The sequence below is a fragment of the Hyperolius riggenbachi genome, chromosome 8 (genome assembly GCF_040937935.1).
Source record: "Hyperolius riggenbachi isolate aHypRig1 chromosome 8, aHypRig1.pri, whole genome shotgun sequence".
NCBI lineage: Eukaryota > Metazoa > Chordata > Amphibia > Anura > Hyperoliidae > Hyperolius > Hyperolius riggenbachi.
This window is the reverse complement of record NC_090653.1, coordinates 23,304,703-23,328,285: the sequence shown is the minus strand read 5'-3', so window position 1 is coordinate 23,328,285 and position 23,583 is coordinate 23,304,703. Positions and strand designations below refer to the sequence as shown.

The window sequence follows — 23,583 nt, the reverse complement described above, 5'->3', positions numbered from 1 at the left end:
CGCAAAACGCAAAACGCTAGGCACCCGCTGGGGAAAAAAATACAATGTTGCAAGGGGACGACACTGAAGGGAAATGGCAAGCTTTTAAACGTATTCTCAATCAATATTGTAGTATGTATATCCCATATGGAAACAAAATGTCTAGGAATAAAAAAAGGCCTCTATGGATGAATAGAAAGGTTAGGGATAAAATGAAGAGGAAAAAGAATGCCTATAAGGTCCTAAAACAGGAGGGGACTGAGGCTGCACTAAGCAATTATAAGGAGTGCAATAAAAATTGTAAAAAATAAATTAGGCTGGCAAAGATCGAAGCTGAAAAACAAATCGCTAGGGATATCAAATCTAACCCAAAAAAGTTTTACAAGTACATCAACTCTAAAAAAAGAAAGGTTGACTGTATAGGAATCCTAAAGGATGAGGGTGGGAACTCAATGGTGGATGACCAAGGTAAGGCAGAGTTATTAAATGCTTTCTTTGCTTCTGTCTTCACAAAGGAAACAGCACTGTTGCAAATTACAGAGGCAGAAGAGTCTCAATCTTCTAACTGTAATATTAAATACTTAACGCAGGAAGAAGTAAAGGCAAGACTAAATAAATTAAAAATAGACAAGGCACCTGGCCCGGATGGCATGCATCCTCGGGTCCTAAGAGAATTAAGTTCAGTTATAGCTAAGCCCCTTTATCTTATCTTTTGTGACTCTCTTGCAACTAGCAGAGTCCCAGTGGATTGGCGTACAGCCCACGTTTTCCCATTATTTAAGAAGGGCAAAAAATCTGATCCAGGAAATTATAGACCTGTAAGCTTAACATCAGTTGTATGCAAACTATTTGAGGGGTTACTAAGAGATACTATACATGACTTCATAGTAGAAAATAATCTTATTTCTCAGCATCAACATGGGTTTACTAAAGACAGGTCCTGTTTGACTAACATGCTCAGCTTTTATGAGGTAGTGAATGCTGATATGGATATTGGGAATGCTGTAGATGTGATATACTTGGACTTTGCAAAGGCCTTCGACACTGTTCCCCACAGAAGTCTGGTGCAAAAGTTGAGGATGCAAGGACTGGGGAAGAGTTTGTGTGCATGGATAGGGAACTGGCTAATGGACAGAAAACAAAGAGTTGTGGTCAATGGATCGTACTCAAAATGGGAGACTGTTAGCAGTGGGGTCCCACAGGGGTCTGTACTGGGTCCAGTGCTCTTCAATTTATTTATTAATGACCTAGTAGATGCAGTAGTGAGCAATGTTGCTATTTTTGCAGATGATACAAAATTGTGCAGAATCATCAACTCTCAGGAAGATAGTGTCATATTGCAACAGGATCTGGATAGGATGGCTATATGGGCACATACATGGCAGATGAAATTCAATGTTGACAAATGTAAAGTCATGCATTTTGGTCGTACCAATGGTCTAGCACCATACAAAATAAATGGGATACAGTTGGGAACATCAAACTTGGAGAAGGACTTAGGAGTACTCATCGACAACAAGTTAAATAATCGTACTCAATGCCAAGCCGCTGCAGCTAAAGCGAACAAAATTTTGGGATGCATTAAAAGGGAAATAAAAACTCGAGATGCTAGCATAATATTGCCCCTGTTTAACTCTCTAGTAAGGCCACATCTGGAATATGGAATTCAGTTCTGGGCACCACATTACAAAAAAGATATTGCAGTTTTAGAGCAGGTGCAGAGACGAGCTACAAAATTGATACGTGGGATGGAAGGTCTCGCTTACCAAGAAAGGTTAGATAAACTGGGTTTATTTAGTCTAGAGAAAAGACGCCTTAGAGGAGATCTAATTAACATGTATAAATACATTAGAGGGCAATATAATAGCTTGGCGGATGAGCTTTTTGTCCCTAGGCCTTTTCAAAGGACTAGAGGACATGAGCTGCGCATGGAGGAAAAACGTTTTAGCCATTTATTTAGGAAAGGGTTCTTTACAGTAAGAGTGGTTAAGATGTGGAATGCATTGCCACAGGAAGTCGTTATGGCAAACTCTATACCTGCATTTAAAGGGGGCTTAGATGCTTTCCTTGCGTTGAAAGACATCCATGGCTACAGTTACTAGGTTATGCCTAATGATGTTGATCCAGGGATTTTATCTGATTGCCATCTGGGGTCAGGAAGGAATTTTTCCCATTTGGGGCTAATTGGACCATGCCTTGTAAGGGTTTTTTCGCCTTCCTCTAGATCAACAGGGGTATGTGGGGGACGGGCTGGAGTTGTACTTTGTACTGGTTGAACTCGATGGACGTATGTCTTTTTTCAACCAAAATAACTATGTAACTATGTAACCCAAAACGCGCATGAATCCGCTTGCAAACCGCTCAGACAAAACGCTAGCGGTTGCGTTTTGCGTTTGCGGTTTGCAGTGGGTTCCAGGCCTGAAAGAGAGCCAGAGATGAAGCCCCCTCGTGTGTTTTACCATATATATCAATGGGAACATGACAGCAAACACCTACCCTGCTCTCTGTTTTATCTTTCACTGCTCAGTCTGCCTGTTTCCAGCTCTGATAAGAATCCCCGACTGAGCATTAAGTCTGGCTTTGCCCGGGAATGTTAAATCTGAGTCAGTCTTCTGTGATGTCTTTTCAAGACCAAGTCTTCCCCTTCCTGGCTCTGTTTTCCTGCTATGTATCCTCGTAGCAGGAAAGCAGAGCCACAATGGGGCAGGCTTGGCCTTGAAAAGACATCACAGAAGAGTGACTCGGCTATAATCATTATGGGGCAAAGCTAGACTGAATGCTCAGTCGGGATTCTTATCAGAGCTGATAACAGGCAGGCTGAGCAGTGGAAGATAAAACAGAGAGCAGGGTAGGTGTTTACTGTCATGTTTCCATTGATATATATGGTAAAACACATGAGTATGCTTCCTCTCTGGTTCTCTTTAAACAATACCAGTTGCCTGGCACCTTCCACCCATATACCGTATATCCAGGGAATTCTGGCCTTCCACTAACCACTGTGCTGCTGAAGTCAAATATTATTATTATTATTTTTGCACACACTGTAATTAGCAAAATTTTTTAGAGCTGCACAGAGGCGCTCACACGCTTTATGGACCTGAACCAGTTTTATATGCTCCTGTACTGCCTGATGAAGCGGGACTGGTGTCCGCGAAACGCGTTGCGATTTTATGGAGCTGTGAATAAATTGTATATTTTTTTACTCTGCATTTGAGTATATGTCCACTACCAGAGGGAGGTAAGTCCACCTCGACTTCCCTCTTTTTATCATTTTTAGAACATTGCTTTACTCTGCTTGGCGCCTCTGTTCGTACATATTACAGCACAATTAGGTCCACCCCTGGTGGAGGGGTTCTTTCCCCATTTTTCTATCTACAGAGAGCGACTTTTATACCTGAGTGGGGTCCGGTACTAATACTCCCCACCTGCCTGTCAAGTGGTTGCCTGATGGTAACCCACCTTTGTGAGTATAGGAACCTTTGACATTACATTATATATTGAGCTTACCAGACAATATTGCACTATTGGGCTCTTGGTGTCCTCTGTTTTGTTTTTACAAATACATTACTTGGTAACTGCTCACTGCTGCCTGGTGACTGCTCACTGCTGCCTGGTGACTGCTCACTGCTGCCTGGTAACTGCTCACTGCTGCCTGGTGACTGCTCACTGCTGCCTGGTGACTGCTCGCTGCTGCCTGGTAACTGCTCGCTGCTGCCTGGTGACTGCTCACTGCTGCCTGGTGACTGCTCACTGCTGCCTGGTGACTGCTCACTGCTGCCTGGTGACTGCTCACTGCTGCCTGGTGACTGCTCGCTGCTGCCTGGTAACTGCTCGCTGCTGCCTGGTGACTGCTTACTGCTGCCTGGTGACTGCTTACTGCTGCCTGGTGACTGCTTACTGCTTGGTGACTGCTTACTGCTGCCTGGTGACTGCTTACTGCTTCCTGGTGACTGCTTACTGCTGCCTGGTGACTGCTTACTGCTGCCTGGTGACTGCTTACTGCTGCCTGGTGACTGCTCACTGCTGCCTGGTGACTGCTCACTGCTGCCTGGTGACTGCTCACTGCTGCCTGGTGACTGCTCACTGCTGCCTGGTGACTGCTCACTGCTGCCTGGTGACTGCTTACTGCTGCCTGGTAACTGCTCACTGCTGCCTGGTAACTGCTCACTGCTGCCTGGTAACTGCTCACTGCTGCCTGGTAACTGCTCACTGCTGCCTGGTAACTGCTCACTGCTGCCTGGTAACTGCTCACTGCTGCCTGGTGACTGCTCACTGCTGCCTGGTGACTGCTCACTGCTGCCTGGTGACTGCTCTCTGCTGCCTGGTGACTGCTCTCTGCTGCCTGGTGACTGCTCACTGCTGCCTGGTGACTGCTCACTGCTGCCTGGTGACTGCTCACTGCTGCCTGGTGACTGCTCACTGCTGCCTGCTCTCTGCTGCCTGGTGACTGCTCTCTGCTGCCTGGTGACTGCTCACTGCTGCCTGGTGACTGCACACTGCTGCCTGGTGACTGCTCACTGCTGCCTGGTGACTGCTCACTGCTGCCTGCTCACTGCTGCCTGGTGACTGCTCACTGCTGCCTGGTGACTGCTCACTGCTGCCTGGTGACTGCTCATTGCTGCCTCGTGACTGCTTACTACTGCCTGGTAACTGCTTACTACTGCCTGGTAACTGCTTACTGCTGCCTGGTAACTGCTTACTGCTGCCTGGTAACTGCTCACTGCTGCCTGGTAACTGCTCACTGCTGCCTGGTAACTGCTCACTGCTGCCTGGTGACTGCTCACTGCTGCCTGGTGACTGCTTACTGCTGCCTGGTAACTTCTCACTGCTGCCTGGTAACTGCTCACTGCTGCCTGGTAACTGCTCACTGCTGCCTGGTGACTGCTCACTGCTGCCTGGTAACTGCTTTTAACATTTGCAGTGTCCGTCCCAAGAGTGGGCCAAACATAATGCAAACTGGGGTAACCACCAAATCACCAAATTTAATGGATGGCTCTGTGGGCCAGATTTGACCCACGGGCTAAAGTTTGACATGTATGATCTAATTGGGCGGGGTGTATGTAATATATCCTGCCTGTAACCAACTAGAATATATAAGGATTTTGCACTTTTTGAGATAAGAGGGAGGAACACTTTAAGACACGCCCCTGGCCCTGTCACACCCCTAACCCCGCCCCAACCACACCCCTCACCATGCATATCACAAACCATTCAGAAGCCAACCAAGTGGTTTATCATTCAAACCACACTGGCCCATCATATCAACAGTAGTTTTCTTTCATTGTAACATGTAAAAGGAACCCGAGGTGAGAGGAATATAAGCTGCCATATTTATTTACTCAGAGTCAGCTGAGTCAGAGTGCCTGATCTGCTGCATGCTAGTTCAGAGTCTATAACTAAATGTATGAGGGCTCGTTTCCACTATAGCGAATCCGCATACGGGCACTGCATGCGGATTCGCATACTCAATGTTAGTGGATGGGGCTGTTTCCACGTGTGCGGCGGTGTTTTTCGGTGCGGGAAAAATCTGCACGACAGGGTCGTCAGATTTCGCGTGCGGCAGGAATGCGGGCGAATCGCCGCTAATGCATTCAATAGGGAAATCGCATGCGGCTTTGTCATGCGGATTTCCCCGTGATTTCGCATGCGATTTCGCATGAAAGGCAATGGAACTTTACACAGGCATTGACATGGTTAAATTCGCCTGGCTCCTTGCCATGCGAAATCGCTTGCGATATCGCGGGTAAATCCGCATGGGGAAACGCAGCCGCATGCAATTTCTTCAGCGGTGGAATCCAGGCGATTCCGCACCGCTACAGTGGAAACGAGCCCTTACAGGCAGAGGATCAGGAGGACAGAGGGCTGCCGGGCAACTGGTATTGTTTAAAATGAAATAAATATGGCAGCCTCCATATCTCTCTCATGTAGGGTTCCCATTAAAAATAAGAAAGGTTTTCATTTAAAGAATGGGAAAAAAGTTTAAAGTAAAAAAGAAACAAAAAACACATTTTTAGTAGAAAAATACAAATATTTTCACAGATCAGTCCTGAAAGAGGGACAGAGGATGAGGAGAGAGGCTGGGAACAAACTAAGCAGAAACGCTAGCGTTGCGGAAAGAGACGAATCGTTTATGTGTACAATGTTAGTCAGTGGGCCACATAAAAAAACGCATATGCATTTCGTATGCGTTTTTTGATATGAGTTTTTAAAAACGCTGTTTTGTTGCATATTTATCATCTAAAATGCACATAATGAAAGTCATTGGTGATGCAGAGGTATTGCGTTTTAGTGCGTTTTGCATGCGTTTTTATAGATATACAATTTTTTTTTTACGTCTTATGATGTATTTCTGCTTCCTGTTGACCTCTAGTGATTAGTATAAAATGCATATAAAAAAAACGCATGCAAAATGCATATGCGTTTTGTATATGCGATCTGCAAACGCAATAAAATGCACGCTAAAAGAAGCAAACCGCACACGCACGTAAAACACATTAAAAACGCACAAGGCAGAAAAGTGACCTTTCACGCACTGTCAAGTGTGCACCTAGCCTAAAAAGGTTCCCAAAGAGGAACTGTCCCTCCATAAAAGGGACAGTCGGGAGGTATGGTGTAGGCAGGGTGATATTATGGTATATTACATGGTGTTGTGTTGAATGACATCTTAGTGTATTGCACAATGCACAGTGCTGGCACATATTTTAGTATAGTGCAGTGTGCATGGACATTCTAGCATATTGCATAGTTATGGGTTATATTGTATTGCATGGTGCTGGGAGATATTTCAGTGTACTGCAAAGTGCTGACTAATATTTTAGTGTATAGTATTGCATAGAGCTAGCACATATTTCATGTGCGGGGACAACGACCAATTAATATCTGTATGTTTTTTGGGTTATGTGAGGAAACCAGAGTACCTGGAGGAAACCCACACAGACACAGGGAGAGCGTACAGACTCTATGCAGATATCTCAGTGTTATTGCGCAGTACCGGATTATGTTAGATTGTATTGCACGGTGCGGCAGTGTCTCCTGTGGTTTGGGGAGTCGCGGTTTTGAGGCTCGCAGACAGCTCATACTTCCTTTCCGGAAGTCACCGTCATTCATCATGACACAGTCAGAGCTGGACGGGCTGCAGAAACTTTAGTGCAGGCAATGGTGTAAATTGCATGCTGTACACACGCTAGATGCATTCAGTCAGGGCAGCCAATAAAGACCGACTCAGGTGAGAATCTAGTGTGTGTAGGAGAGCCCCGAGCGACCACCAAGCTCCTCACTCACCCGCCCACCAGAAGCTGCTCTCTTATGTGCTGTCCCTCCACCCCTACCATAGCCAGATGAGTAGTTAGCTAGTGACGCGTCTGTACAGCCCTCAGTCCTAACATCTGAGGGATTGACATCCAATCCCTGCTGGGCGACAGGCCTCATATGTCCACAAGTAGTGCTGGACACACATGCTGCAGGTCAGGAGGAGCAGCTGAGGCCCCTCCTCACTGTGACTCCACCCCCCGCCTCCGCTGGTATCTGTAGTGCCACACCGTAGAATCTGCTCCACACTAACATCCTTGCACTGGGGAACATACTGGGGAGTGTGAGCCCCCCCATCTCCCAGCACCTCCTCCACCCCCTTCCAGTCCCACCCACATACTGGACATAATCTGCAGAGGATCATGAGACAAGAGGCTGCAGTCCAACTTCATAGAAAGTCTGCTTGAGCACTGGCTGTATCTCCATTGGTCCGTACAGAAGAACAATGGGATGCCAATAATTGTGACTTCAGTGTTCTCCCCAGGCTGTTTTAGCCGGGTGCTCCGCCCAGCTAGTTTTGGTGAGCACCCGGCTGTCACCGGCTCACCTCCTCCTCTGCTGTAAGCAGAGTTGCGCACAGAAGCACCAGCCCTGTATTCTCTCATCTCACCCCACCCGGCTACTTTTTCATGCCACCCGGCTGGAAAAGATTTCTGGGGAGAACACTGGACTTGCATGTAGATTTAAAGGGGAACTGAAGAGAGAGGTATATGGAGGCTGCCATGTTTATTTCCTTTTAAGCAATACCAGTTGCCTGGCAGCCCTGTTGATCCTCTGCCTCTAATACTATTAGCCATAGACCCTGAACAAGCATGCAGCAGATCAGGTGTTTCAGACTTTAAAGTCAGATATGACAAGACTAGCTGCATGCTTGTTTCTGGTGTTATTCAGATACTGCTGCAGAGAAATAGACCAGCAGGGCTGCCAGGCAACTGGTATTGATTAAAAGTAAATAAATATGGCAGCCTCCGTATACCTATTACTTCAGTTCCCCTTTAAAGGACAACTAAAGTGAGAAGAATATGGAGGCTGCCATATTTATTTCCTTTTAAACAATACCAGTTGCCTGGCAGCCCTGCTGATCTATTTGGCTGCAGTAGCATCTGAATCACACCAGAGACAAGCATGCAGCTAATCTTGTCAGATCTGACAATGTCAGAAACACCTGATCTGCTGCATGGGATCAGCAGGGCAGCCAGGCAACTGGTATTATTTAAAAGGAAATAAATATGGCAGCCTCCATAGCCCTTTCGCTTCAGTTGTCCGTTAATGTTTATCATTCATTTGGGATGGGGACAATATCACCAGCAGAGTTTCTGAGAGGCAGAAGAATCCAAAACATGGAGAAGAGCCCATAGTAATGAATGTGTCAGGTGTGCAGAGCAGGGAACTCAGGAGCACAGAGATCTTATCACCACCAGATCCCCTGAGAGATAGAAGAATCCGGCAGGGGAGGAGCCTCTAGCAATGGGTGCAGCAGGTGTGCAGAGCCGGGAACTCAGGAGCACAGAGATCTCATCACCGGAGTCCCAGAGAAATACAACTATCCAGCGAGGGGGGGGGAAGGGGGAGCCCTGGGCAATACATGTGAAGGGCTGGTAGCTCAGGTGTACACTGTGTATTGTTGGGGTGTGGTCATACTGCGGTTCCTATATACAGAGCCACACTATGGCTGCAGCATTTGTCCCTCTGTGATGCTTGCTGGTTTCCCATGGTGCATTGCAGGGCAGGATCTGTTAGTTAATAAACCAGCAGCTCCAGTCTTCCTCCTCAGAGCACCATTGTCCCCCCTCAGCTCTGTGGAATGTCAGACAATAAGCTGGCAGAGGAGGAGTGTATCAGCTGCTGGGAATGTCTGCTGGCATCTCGCCCGGGTATAGTGAGATCAGCAAGCAGCCTCTGCTGGGCACACTGCGGCCTTCATAATCATGTACCCTCCATCCGTACCCATGTGCCTACACTGCAGCCTCCATACCCATGTACACTCCATCCATACCCATGTACCTTTCATCCATACCCATGTACCTACCCTGCAGCATCCATACCCACGTACCCTCCATCCATACCCACGTACCTACACTGCGGCCTTCATAATCATGTACCCTCCATCCGTACCCATGTGCCTACACTGCAGCCTCCATACCCATGTACACTCCATCCATACCCATGTACCTTCCATCCATACCCATGTACCTTCCATCCATACCCCCGTACCTACACTGCGACATCCATACCCATGTACCTACACTGCGGCATCCATACCCATGTACCTACACTGCGACATCCATACCCATGTACCCTCCATCCATACCCACGTACCCTCCATCCGTGCCCATGTACCCTCCATCCGTGCCCATGTACCCTCCATCCGTACCCATGTACCCTCCATCCATACCCATGTACCCTCCATCCGTACCCATGTGCCTACACTGCAGCCTCCATACCCATGTACACTCCATCCATACCCATGTACCTTCCATCCATACCCATGTACCTACCCTGCGGCATCCATACCCACGTACCCTCCATCCATACCCACGTACCTACACTGCGGCCTTCATACCCACGTACCCTCCATCCGTACCCATGTGCCTACACTGCAGCCTCCATACCCATGTACACTCCATCCATACCCATGTACCTTCCATCCATACCCATGTACCTACCCTGCGGCATCCATACCCACGTACCCTCCATCCATACCCACGTACCTACACTGCGGCCTTCATACCCACGTACCCTCCATCCGTACCCATGTGCCTACACTGCAGCCTCCATACCCATGTACACTCCATCCATACCCATGTACCTTCCATCCATACCCACGTACCCTCCATCCATACCCACGTACCTACACTGCGGCCTTCATAATCATGTACCCTCCATCCGTACCCATGTGCCTACACTGCAGCCTCCATACCCATGTACACTCCATCCATACCCACGTACCCTCCATCCATACCCACGTACCTACAGTGCAGCCTCCGCTAATCATTCAGATCGGTGAACAGATCAGGACATGTGTGCTCAGTGCAGCCAATCAGACGTGGGGTTGCCATCAGGGCTGTGGAGTCGGTACAAAAATCTTCCAACTCCGACTCCGACTCCTCAGTTTCTGAAACCACGACTCCAACTCCGACTCCGGGTACCCAAAATTGCTCAGACTCCGACTCCTCGACTCCGACTCCTTAGTCTAATACTTAACAGGGCTGTGGATTTTGTACAAAAATCATGCAACTCCGACTCCCGACTCCTCAGTTTCTCCAACCACGACTCTGACTCCGGGTGCCCAAAATTACTCCGACTCCTCGACTCCAACTTCACAGCTCTGGTTGCCATACACCTGGTGTGTTGAACGATAATGCAAATCATAAGATTTTGCAACTTGCCGCATAGCGCATGCGTGCTGTACGGACCGTGCATAATTGCGCATGCGCACCATCTTTCACTTACGCCGGCTGTAAATATTTTTAACCGCAGGTGTTTATTTCTCTCGGGGGAGGGGGGGGGGTTATTAGTTGCTCAACAGGGAGGGGGGAGTTATTACTTACCTCCGGGGGGGGGGTACAATTAGTTGTCCACCAGAGGAGGGTTCTGTGTGAGAATAGGGTTAGGTCATATTCACAGTGGGACGTTGCGTCTTAATGCAACGTTAAAGTCGCAACGTGAGTTAGCAGTAAGTTACCACAATGCAACATTCTTTAACGCGACTTTGTCGTCGCACTGTGAATGGCCCATAGGATTAGCATTGCAGTGCGGTAAGCTGCGCTATAAGACATTATAGCGCGGGACCATAACGTCCCACTGTGAATGCGACCTAAGATTGGGTTGCATTTTCTGACAATAATACATTAAAGTCAATGATTGGGTTGTAGACCTATAAATTATTGGAACGGGTTTGCAAAATCTTATAAAGTTGCAAACAATGTCACCACATTGGCGTTGTTGTGGAGTTTGGTTGGAGGTATCTGCAGAAATGTGTGTTATGCTGCGTGTAACCCGGAGTCCCCCCAACACGAGCACCCCCCCCTCTGTGAGCTGTGATCGCTTCCTGTAGTCTGGCTGCTCGCTGAGCATTAACCCCCTCCACGCCAGAGGGCTGCTGTCTGACTCACATCTCCATATTTGGTGCTTGTCTGCCGCTAGCTGCGGTCTGTATATGAGAGGAGGGAGGGGGGGATTGTTGTCCGTATAAGGAAGATGTGTTATTGCATAAGTGTATACCCCTCTGCTGCAAAGCCAAAGACTTCCCTATTCCTGCAGGGGCGGCCGAAATACACACATATACCTAATAATGGCTGCGCAGATGTGTGACCGGATTTACTAAAGGTGGCCCTACATCAGGCGACTTGGCGGCCAATCGACCATCCGATTCGATTACTATAATGAAACCGGATGAAAATCGGTGCCACCAAGTGCATGCCTAATCATCGGGCCGTGCATGTCGATTGGACATACTGCAAGATCTCGGGCTGTTATGATCGATCAGTTGCGCGACGGTAACAGCAAGTGATATCGGGACAAGGGCAAACGCAACGAACCCCCGCGCCGCTGTTCCCACGGTGTATAAATGTGCTGTAAGTATGCATTTATACATGGAATGTCCTGTGTCGTGGTGCCTGTCTGTCTTCCGAATCCGCCGCTCCTCCATTAGCCATACAAACGCAGCCCGGCATGTGATGTCACATACCACGCCGGCAGCGTATATAGGGCTAATGGAGGAGCGGTGGATTCAGAAGACAGACAGCACCGCGACACAGGACTCGTCATGTATAAATGCACACATTACACACACATTGCGGGAACAGCGGCAGGGCAGAGGATGCGGCGGACTCGGACGATTACCGAGAGATTTCATGCTGAAATCGATCAGGAATCAGCCTGTGGTGTATGAGCAGCCGACAGATCGCTCTCTAATCAGATTCATCAGATTTGTGTTATTTGCCTGTCAAATCTGACATGAATCTGATGTGTGCCACACACTAGGAACAGATTTCCAATAGATTTCAGAATAAAATCTAATAAAAAATGTATTGAACTGCAGCGTCGTACTATTCGATCCAATGCAAGGCTATGAGCCATTGATCTGCTGCCGCTTTCCACCCGCCACCGATTGACCTAGATTTTCCGTCTGGATCAATCTATTCGACTGATTTTGGGCAAAAAGTGGTTGCATCGATTTCTCGCCAGTTCAACCAGATGTCTATGGGGGCGAAAATCGATACTGCCACCTTTAGGCCCCCTGCACACTGCAAATCCGATTTGCGTTTCTGATTTTCCCCGGATGCTATCAAAATAAGAAGAAAAACGCACCATGCAGTACCGATTGAAAATCGTAAATCGGAATCGCATGTAAAATCACGTCAAAATCGTAATCTTATGTAAGGGCCTTTTTCCACTACACAGCTGAATTGCAAAATCGCAAATTGCTAGTGATTGTTAAATCGCTAGGGTTGCTACTTTATCATAGAAATCATGAGAAGTATTTTCCACTATAGTGATTTGATTCGCAATTCGCTTTCTGGAGCGATTTTAAGAGGGATAATGCAATGCAAATGAAAAATGGCAATCGCATAACAAAATTAATGAAAAATGGCAATCGCTGACATTTGTGATTGTGATTGCTAGTGGAAAAAGGCCATAAAATCACGTCAAAATCGCAAATCGGAGCGTGCAAGGGACCTAAGACTGGAAATTGCTGAAGCCCCCCAAACCATGTCACACACTCACAGAGGCACAGACTAACCAGCAAGCTCATGGTGACCCAGAACTCATTGGGGTGTGTAAGGGACTACAATGGTCCTAAAAGCCCCCTTACTAAGATGTTAAGAAAAACAAAAGTTTGCTTTCCTAAAACAGAAAGAATTTGCGATAATTCAGGTTAGAGTGAGCTTGAGATGTCTCCCAGGCACCACTGCTGAATATATGCAAATTAACCATTGTACCCTTAGAAGCTAAACACACCTCCAGAACCGCTGGAATGCAATGATGTGTCAGCTTGTTAATATGTACAGAGCCATAATAATCCAACATGCATACAGACTGTTTCGGATTGTTTGATCCTCATCAGTGCATGGCATGGATTAATTTGGCTCTATGGAGTAGGGCTTGTAAATCCGAGAGGCACAGACAAACCAGCAAGCTCATGGTGACCCAGAACTCATTGGGGTGTGTAAGGGACTACAATGGTCCTAAAAGCCCCCTTACTAAGATGTTAAGAAAAACAAAAGTTTGCACAGAGAAATGTTTTTTTTTTAACAATTTGGTTTACATTTATTGAAGAATTATTGCTGTGAATACTCTAATGGACACCGGAACAAGAAGACTATGGAGGCTGCCTTTTTTATTTCCTTTTAATCAATACCAGTTGTCTGGCACTCCTGGTTTTCTTTCTTGCATTAGTAGTGTCTGAATCACACAAGAAACAAGCATGCAGCTAATCCAGTCAGACTTCAGTCAGAGCACCTGATATGCTGCATGCTTGTTCAGGGTCTATGGCTAGAAGTATTAGAGGCAGAGGATCAGCAGGGCTGCCAGGAAACTGGTATTACTTAAAGGAGTACTGTAAGCCATAAAAATAAGAGAGTTTAACTTACGGTCCTTGGGGCTCCTACTGGTCCCCCGCAGAAGTCCTCTACCTGCGGCGGGACAAAACGATCCTTCGGTCTCGGCCACGGTGCACTTCCAGTTTTTGAGACTTTAATGTTGCGGGCCACCTCTCCTGCGCAGCCCTAGCCCGCGCACGTCATTGCTCACGTCACCGGGAACGTCCTGCGCAGGCACAGGACTGTGAAGGACACTCCCAGTGACGTGAGTGAGGATGCGTGTAGTGGATTACAGCATTAAATGGAAGTGCACCGTGGCGGTGGGACCGGAGGATTGTTTTGTCCCAGCGCAGGCAGAGGACCTCTGCGGGGGACCAGTAGAAGCTCCAAGTACGTTAAACTCTTTTTAAAAATTTTTTTATTTTATGGCTTACAGTGCCGGGTACAAGAGTCTGACGGCCGTTTCACTGCGTTTCGGAGGCTGCAGACTTCATAGAAGCGCAGCACTGTGCGAAACGGCCGTCTGGCTCTTGTACTCAGCACTCAACGCCACTTATTCAACTGGTATGTTCACTTCTTCATCTATGACGATGTATGTTCATTATGCACAACTGATGCTCAGTCAGCAGATTTGAATAAATACAGGGTTTCATGGCCATGCCAGCTTCCTCCATTCTTCAAGATAGAACTTTGCAAGTCTGTCTGCTCGAGCACGCTGTCAGCACTGACAAGAGAGGACACAAGCTGTAAGCACTTATTATTGGCTCAATGCTCCACTCTACACTGTAGTGCCAACCTGCTGCAATTCATTTCATCAGACTTAAAAATAACCCAGGCTTCTGTGTAGCTGCAGATGCTGCAACTGCAATCATTCTACACTTTTACCTGGAAATCGATTAAAAGATCGATCAGGTGGCCATGTCGGGGCATTGACTCTCTTCCAATTTGATAGAATTATTGAATTGTTAGGCTGATCGAGCCGCAATATTGAGCGATGTAGGGGCACCCTGAGAAGCTGATCCAATCAGTTTTCATTTTTTACTGAGACCTGATTGGAACAGAAAGTATATATACTCTCCAATCAGTATTGAATATGGGTTTATCGATGGGTAACCTGATTGGCCCGTTATAGTCCTGTGTGTGGCCGGCTTCAGATAATATTTTCTCATGCTGAACCAGGTTTGTTGTCAATATCTGTGTCCCGTATCTGGCAATTCTCCGTTTCCTCCCATTTGCAGTCCTCAGGCGCGGAGGGGGCTGGTCTGTGGGGCGTTTATACTGATAGATGGGCGTATCCAGCCTGACGCAACACAGGCAATTTCCTCTTAAAGAGACACTGAAGCGAAAAAAAAAATATGATATAATGAATTGGTTGTGTACTATGAATAATTACTAGAAGATTAGCAGCAAAGAAAATATTCTCATATTTTTATTTTCAGCTATATAGTGTTTTTTCTAACATTGCATCATTCTCTAATATGTGCAGATTACACAACACTCAGCATTCAAAATGATTCTTTCAGAGCAGTCTGTGAAGTAATGACCTCTCCTCTGGCAGAGTAAAAGTAAATAGTTAACTAATAGTTGAGATAATAAAAGTCAGAAAACAGCCCTCTCCACGACTTTGAAAGTCGTAGAGATTAATGGCTTTTTTGTATAGAGATAACAACTGGAGTTTCTTAACTCTTCCTGTACTGGAAACAATTAGACTGATGTATCTGATCGTAATGTTTTATTTCTTAGCTGTACTACACATACAAATCATAATCTCATAATTTTTTTTCCGCTTCAGTGCGATATGTAGGCTGAGATGCACCTAATACTGACTTGCATGCAAATTTAATGCAAATTGCATGCAGTTTGAAAGTGGACCAATCAGACCTATTTCCTGTTGAATTTTATTTGCATCTAATTGACACTCTCTAGTGCCTACTTGCCCCAATGCCCAGTGACGGCCCTTAATTCCTTAGATGCTCCCCGCTGTTTGGCAGAGCCGGATCATCCACAAGGCAACTTAGGCAGATGCCTAGGGCCCGGAGAGCGTCTAGGGGTCCAGTTTATGCTAGCCCCCAACAAATCTTGTCCAAAATGCCGGGTGGCGTGGCCATCAAGAGTGGGCCCAAAGTCGTTGTTTTCCTAATGCCCCATTTCATCATCTCTGCTGCTCGGTCCTCCCGTCTAATACCAGATCCATCTCTTCCGTAGCTAAAGAAGAACCAGCAGATGATCATGTCCTTTCTGGAAGCCCTAAAGATCCCCTTTGAAGAGAAGGACATCGCTTCTAATGAGGAGAACAGGAAGTGGATGAGGGAGAATGTTCCAGAATGTTCCAGGCCGGCCCAAGGGGTCCCGTTGCCACCACAGATCTTCAGTGATGAAAAATACCTGGGGGTAAGCCAGACTCAACACCCTTCTACTCTATATGTACCCTCAGGTCCATATTCCTGTCCCAAGGGCATCTGTCTCCTATAGCTTTTACATGACTTATCTACCAGGGGCATAACTACAATTCATGGGGACCCAGAAAACTTCCAATGCCCTCCAATGTTCTCACCCCTTCCCTTGCCTCCCCTTGGTGCCCCTCACGGCCTGGAAGCCCATCTCACAGGGGTCATAAGACAAGGGTGGCTAACAGGATCTTCACCCCCATAACAAGTGTAGCCACAAAACACCTGATCTGAACTATATCTCCGGCGCTGCCTAGGAGAACTCACGGAGAAGCATGTGATCAGTGTGATCAGCTGACAGATTTGTAAGGCTCTGATTTGCTGGTCATGATCATGTGCTAAACCAGGAAGTCATCACAGCAAATCAGAACCTTACAAATCTATCAGCTGATCAAACTGACCACATGCTTCTCCGTGAGTTCTCCTAGGCAGGGCTATCCCTAATCAGAGGAAGGAAAGGTTAGCAGTTAGGCCCCAAAACAACTCTGCCCCACCCTCCCCCTCACGGGATCACAGGGGCTTCTCCCTTGTAGTCAAGCCCCTAATATCTACCCTCACACCTGGGAATACTGCCCTCGAAACCTCCTAACTGCCCCCTCTACCCCTATTCTGTGGGGGGGGGGGGGGGGAAGCAGTAGTCCGTCATTTTGTTCGATTATTCCATTAGATCGAAGAGAAAGATTTTTCCAAAACGTCCGATTGGATTTTTATTGAAAAAATGGGATGATCAATTGTTTTTTTCTTGATCGAAATTTTTTTTTTTTAATTTTCATTTGATCGTTTTGGTTGAATAAACGGAAAATTTAACGTTTTTATTGTACCGTGTATGGGCGCCATGACTGTCACCTTGATGTCTATGCTGGGGTGCTTAATCTCATTGAAACCCTACCTGCCACCACCACCCCATTAATAGGATGCTACAGCGCTTTATACATCTATTCCTAAACTGGGGGGACCACAGCTCTTTGTAGCCCTACCTGCCACCTCCATTGCATTAGTGCAGGGCAGCGACCCTCTGCACCTCTTAGAGTGGCAGCAGCTCTCTGAACCTCCAACCTGCCACCTCCATTCCTACACGGGGGCACGAGCCCTCTGTTCCTATACTGGGGGAGGGGGCAAGAGCCCTTTGAACCCCTACATGGCCATCCACTCCCATTTCTACACTGGGAGGTCATAATTTCCCTTCCACTCACACATCCCTGTACCTGGGGGAGAGGGGGGGGGGGGGCATTATTGGAGTAACAGCACAACAACACTCTGTCCCCCTATGTGACTCCAGGGCCATTTTATAAGCCACTGATTGAGCCACTCCCCTGAAATAAACACCACCCCTGAATTAAGCCACGCCTCCTGAACGTATCTATGCCACCACGGGTGTTTGTGCTTCCTTCTGTACCCTTTTGTGCCTATTTTTGTTCCCTTGTGCCTATTCTGTTCCCCTGTGCGTCCCTCTGTTCCCCTGTGCGTCGCTCTGTCCCCCTGTGCGTCCCTCTGTGTGCCCTTCTGTCCCTGTGTGTCCCTCTGTGAGTCATTCTGTCCCCCTGTGCACCCCTCTGTCCCCTGTGCATCTCTTTGTCTCCCTGTGCAGCCCTCTGTCCCCTGTGCATCCCTCTGTCCCCCTGTGCTTCCCTCTGTCCCCCTGTGCGTCCCTCTGTGCTTCCCTCTGTCCCCCTGTGTGTCTCTGTCCCTCTGTGCGTCCCTCTGTCCCCCTCTGCTTCCCTCTGTCCCCCTCTGCTTCCCTCTGTCCCCCTGTGCGTCCCTCTGTGACTCCTTCTGGCACAGATGAGCGCACAAGGGGGCAGAAAGAGGCACCGGGACAGAAGTACGACATATAGCCTGTGAGATGCTACTAATTGCAGCTTGTAAGCAAATTTAACACCACTAATTGCAGCTTGTAAGCAAATTTAACACCACTAATTGCAGCTTGTAAGCAAATTTAACACCACTAATTGCAGCTTGGAACTCGGACAATCAGATAACCTTCCAGACCTAATTTCACACTGCATACAATTTGTATTAGACCTGCATGTAAGTTGTAATTCTTAGCGTCTCACTAGCCATGTCTTCTAGTTTATATAACGTGCATGGGCAGCGTGTTTAATAAATGTGCTTTATTACTATATCACATTAACATTTCCCTTCGCAGGACTTTGAAGATTTCTTTGAAGCCAAAGAGAATAACAGACTGTACACGTTTTTAGGACTGACGCCCCCTCCAGGATCAAAGGTAACACTGCAGCCCCGTAGCTCTCTGCCTCCCCGATCAGTGGAAGATCTTATGTGTATAGACGTATGCCGAGAAGCCTCCTATAGCTCAATGCTGTACACCCATTCACATGTCTGTGTTACACCCAGGGCCGGATTTGTACTTTTTACTGCCCAAGGCCAACTATACCATCTGTATGGTTGTTATCTCTGTGTGCCCCAATGAGAATTCTCCTTACTTTCCATCATTGGTGTCACAGACAATAACTATTCTAGTAATATGTGTATAGTTTATAAGTTATGTTTTGAACTTTTATGTTATACTTGCCGTCTCATTAATGATGGACCCATTGCTTACAGGTCTTGCAGGGACGGCACGAGTACAGGACAGAGAGTTCAAAGGTTAAAGCTGTCCTTGTAGATAGGGATAGCTGCATAGAACAGCTTTACTGTTCCTCACTGAGCCGCCCCTACACTTCTGGTGCTCTAGGCCATGGCCTATGTGGCCTTGCCAGAAATCCGGCCCTGGTTACACCAGGACGGTAGTCATACATCTATTATTATTATTATTATTTTTTATTTATATAGCGCCAGCATCTTCCGTAGCGATGTACATAATACAAACAAATAATGGGGAACAAATATACATAAGAAATACAAGACACTGTACAGTCATGACATTGAATAGAATAAATACAGATACATACATAGTTGATATGTAGTTGGTACATGTACATATGTTAAAGTAACAGCAGTATGAGAAACACTAGGAGGAGGTCCCTGCCCTTGCGAGCTTACAATCTAGAGGGTAGTGGGGAGGAAACAAAAGGGAAGGAAACACAAGGATTAGTGGGTGAGCCAGTGTGCCTTCAGTGCTGCCTATAGCAAATTATAGGCTTGTCTGAACAGGTGTGTTTTCAGAGTACGTTTGAAGGTTTCCAGACTCGTGGCATGACGAACCGGCTGAGGGAGGGAGTTCCAAAGGAGAGGGACAGCCCGTGAGAAGTCTTGGATGCGAGAGTAAGAAGAGGTGACTAGGCTGGAGGGCAAAAGGGTCTCCTGTGAGGAACGGAGGGTCCGAGCGGGGAGGTATCTGGAGATTAAAGAGGAAATGTATGGAGGCGATAGCTTGTGTAGAGCTTTGTATGCAAGTGTGAGAAGTTTAAACTGGATCCTTTGGGCAACTGGTAGCCAATGGAGGGATTAGCAGAGAGGGGCTGCCTCAGAGGTGGTGGCTGGATGGTGTAATGGTTAAGGGCTCTGCCTCTGACATGGGAGACCAGGGTTCGAATCTTGGCTCTGCCTGTTCAGTAAGCCAGCACATATTCAGTAGGAGACCTTTGGCAAGTCTCCCTAACACTGCTACTGCCTATAGAGCGCGTCCTAGTAGCTGCAGCTCTGGCGCTTTGAGTCCGCCAGGAGAAAAGCGCAATATAAATGTTATTTGTCTTGTCTTGTCTCAGAGGATCTAGAAGAGAGGTGGATGAGACGGGCCGCAGAGTTTAGTAGGGATTGGAGAGGTGCCAGTCTGCTTTTTGGTAGACCACAGAGTAGGGTGTTGCAGTAATCAAGACGGGAGATGATTAGGGCATGCACAAGCATTTTAGTTGCTTCTTGTGAAAGGAAGGGATAGATTCTGGAAATGTTTTTGAGATGGAAGTAGCAGGAGGTAGTTAAAGGGTTAATATGTGGTTTAAAGGAGAGCTCAGAGTCCAGAGTTACCCCTAGGCAACGAGCTTTGGGGGTTGATGCTATTGGGGTGTTATCTACATTGATTGTCACAATGGGAGGTGGAACAGAGAGCGAAGGTGGAAATATCACAATCTCCGTTTTGCTCATATTAAGTTTAAGGAAGCAGGATCACATAAATGTAGATACAGCGGATAGACATTCAGGGATTTTTGATAGTAGTGTGGAGAGGTCTGGGGCAGAACAATAAATTTTGGTGTCATCAGCATAGAGGTGATATTGAAACCCAAAAGAGCTTATTATCTGTCCCAGGCCATGGGTGTAAATGGAAAAGAGGAGGGGTCCAAGGACGGACCCTTGTGGTACTCCCACAGACAGTGGGCGTGGAGAGGAGTTGGTATTGGCATAGGAGACCATGAAAGAACGTCCAGACAGGTAAGAGTTGAGCCAGGAGTGTGCTAGGCCCTTGATTCCCAGTGTTAAGAGGGTCTGGAGAAGTAGGGTATGATCAACAGTGTCGAAGGCAGAGGACAGATCTAGGAGTATTAGTACCGAAAATCTGCCTTTGGCTTTAGCAGCTAGGAGGTCATTGGCAACCTTAGTGAGAACGGTTTCCGTAGAGTGTTGAGGGCGGAAGCCAGACTGGAAGGGGTCTAACAGGGAATTAGCAGAGAGAAAGTTGGACAACTCTGAGTAAATGTGGCGTTCCAGAAGTTTGGAGGCAAAGGGAAGGAGAGAGACTGGGCGGTAATTAGAAAGGGCAGTAGGTAGAGTCTAAAGAGGGTTTTTTGATTAGTGGTGTTATGATAGCTTGTTTAAATGAAGAAGGGAAAATGCCAGTTGAGATGGAAAGGTTAAACAGTGTTGTTAAAGCAGGAATGAGGGGGGAGGAGAGCTGGGGGATAAGATGAGAGGGAATAGGGTCTGAGGCGCATGTAGTAAGATTAGCTTTAGAGATTAGTGAAGAAAGACCCTGTTCAGTTAAGGCAGAGAAGATTGTTAGCAGGGAGGAGGTTTGAGCGAGTGAGTGGTTATGTGGAGAGGGATAGTTGATAGTAGGGGAGCTGCTGGGCAGAGAGGACAAAGGAAGAGGTGATTGGACCGGTGAAGAGGGTTGCTTTTGAAAGCTGTTCTGTAGTGTTTCAATTTTGCTCACAAAATATGCTGCAAAGTCTTCTGCAGACAAGCTTTTGGTTGTAGGGGGAGGCGGGGGGTGGAGAAGAGAGGTGAAGGTGTTGAAAAGTTGTTTAGGGTTATGGGATTGTGAAGAAATGAGTGTAGAGAAGTATGACTGCTTTGCAAGTGAGAGAGTGTCCCTGAGCTGGAGCAGCGTGTTTTTATAGTGGATGAAGTCATCTGCATTGGAGCTTTTCCTCCACTGCCGTTCTGCTACCCTGGACTGTCTTTTCAGTTGTTTGATGGGATCAGTCAGCCAGGGCTGTCTGTTGATGCGGCGGGGGCTGAAGTTGGTGAGAGGGGCGGCTGTGTTCATGACAGCGGTGACTGTGGTGGAGTAGTAGATGGATGCTGACTCGGGGTCAGTGTAGGATGACAGGGAGCCCAGGGGTTTTAGAGAGTCAGCTAGGGAGCAGAGGTCGAGGTTGCGATAATTTCTGCATAGGCGTGATGGCTGCACTACGGTAGCTGGAGGAGGCAGGGAAGGGCTGATTGTAAAAGTTATGAGATTGTGATCTGAAAGGGGGAATAAAGAGGTATTAAATGTGGAAACTGGGCAGAGCCGGGTAAAAACTAGGTCCAAAGTGTGGCCATCTTTGTGGGCGGGGGTTGAGGCCTACTGAGAGAGGTCATAAGGTGAGGTGAGTGAGAGGAATTTTGTGGTAGTGAACAGTTAGTGTCTATGGGGATGTGAAAGTCCCCAATGATGATGGAAGGAATGTCAGTGGATAGAAAGTGGAGAAGCCATGTTGAAAAGTGGTCAATGAAGGTGGAGGCTGGTCCAGGAGGCCGGTAGATGACAGCAACCTGAAAGTGGTGAGGGGAGTAGATGCGGATAGCATGAGCCTCAAAAGAAGAGAAAGCCAGAGAAGGTGCAGGTGCAAGCGGTGTAATGGAGCAGTGTTCAGAAAGAAGAATTCCCACCCCACCCCCATGTTTGTCACCTGATCTCGGTGTGTGGCTAAACTTGAGGCCACCATATGAAAGGGCAGCTGGAGACACAGTATCAGATGGGGTTAGCCATGTCTCAATGAGCCCCAGGAAGGTGAAGGGATGATGGGCAGATTCGACCAAGAGACAAATCTCTCTCTAATCCTATCTGATAGGAGAGAGATCTGTCAGCTGCCCATACACCCCAGGCTGATTCCTGATCAATTTCATGCTGAAATCTCTTGGGAATCAGCCAAGTCACCGCATCTGCCTCCTCGCCGCTGCCCCCTAGTGTATAAATGTACTGTGTGCTTTTATACATTACTTGTCCTGTGTCACCCACCGTGCAGTGCTCATCCTTCTTCGGAATATCTCACTCTTCCGTTAGCAGGTGGTCCGCAAACCAACTGCAGAAGGCTGCTATTGTTCACCTGTTGAGTTAATTAAAACAGCTGTTCCTAATTAATCAGGGTAATTAGGATGCTTTAGAACAGCTTGGACAATTTGGAATGGTATAGAACTTTGGATTTTCCCACAGACTGTGACAGTTTGTGAAGGGTATGAATAATTTTGGACTGGACACGTTTTGCTTAAATGTAAATAGAAGCTGAGATTTTTTTTTTCCACAATAATGCCTCTTGTACATCGTCTTATTATCTTTTGGGAGACATCTGTCATTTCCTGTCAAAAAATGACTTGCTGGTTGAATAAAAGTAACTTTAAGTCAGCATTTTCCAGGGGTATGAATAATTATGGGCAGCACTGTATACACTAGGGTGGCAGGGCTGGGGGTTTTGTTCCATTTGTCGCTCGTCTCGATATCGCTCGCCATTCCCACTGTCATACCGCTGATGTAGGATATCCGATCAATACATGTGACCGAAGTCGCATCGTCGATTGGGCATGCTATTGATGACACAGATCTGATTCAATAATAATTATCGAATTGGATGGTTGATCGGCTGCTGTCAAGAGATGTATGGCCACCTTAAAAGCTTATTATACACCATGCAATTTTCCCGTCAGGTCCACGGATTGATAATTTTTTGCAATATTTCCGATCAAGAAACAGATCAATTCTGTGCAGCAATGATATTAGAGTGGAGCTGAACTCTTGTACAGGACAGAAGGAAAACGCAGAGAAATCCACCCTGTATGTATTTAGAAAGTTCAGCCCAGGCATGGGCAAACTTGGCCCTCCAGCTGTTAAGGAACTACAAGTCCCACAATGCAATGCAGGAGTCTGACAGCCACAGTCATGATTCATAAAGGCAAATGCATTGTGGGACTTTAACAGCTGGAGG

At 47.1% G+C, this 23,583-nt stretch overlaps 1 protein-coding gene and 1 long non-coding RNA gene across 5 annotated transcripts in view; one reads left to right on the top strand and one right to left on the bottom strand.

Moving 5' to 3' along the window:
* The window catches only part of SH3BGRL (SH3 domain binding glutamate rich protein like), a 52,876-nt gene that overhangs the window by 25,395 nt on the left and 3,898 nt on the right, over positions 1 to 23,583 (top strand). Inside the window, exons 2-3 of the mRNA XM_068250058.1 lie at positions 16,038 to 16,223; positions 18,426 to 18,506. Of these exons, the coding sequence (XP_068106159.1) occupies positions 16,038 to 16,223; positions 18,426 to 18,506 (267 nt within the window). The remainder of the gene's footprint in view (positions 1 to 16,037; positions 16,224 to 18,425; positions 18,507 to 23,583) is intronic.
* LOC137528648 (uncharacterized) overlaps positions 14,186 to 23,583 on the bottom strand; it is a 211,431-nt gene continuing 202,033 nt past the window's right edge. For all 4 annotated transcript variants that reach the window (XR_011023453.1, XR_011023450.1, XR_011023452.1 and 1 more), the window contains exon 4: positions 14,186 to 15,168. This is a non-coding gene — a long non-coding RNA (uncharacterized lncRNA). The remainder of the gene's footprint in view (positions 15,169 to 23,583) is intronic.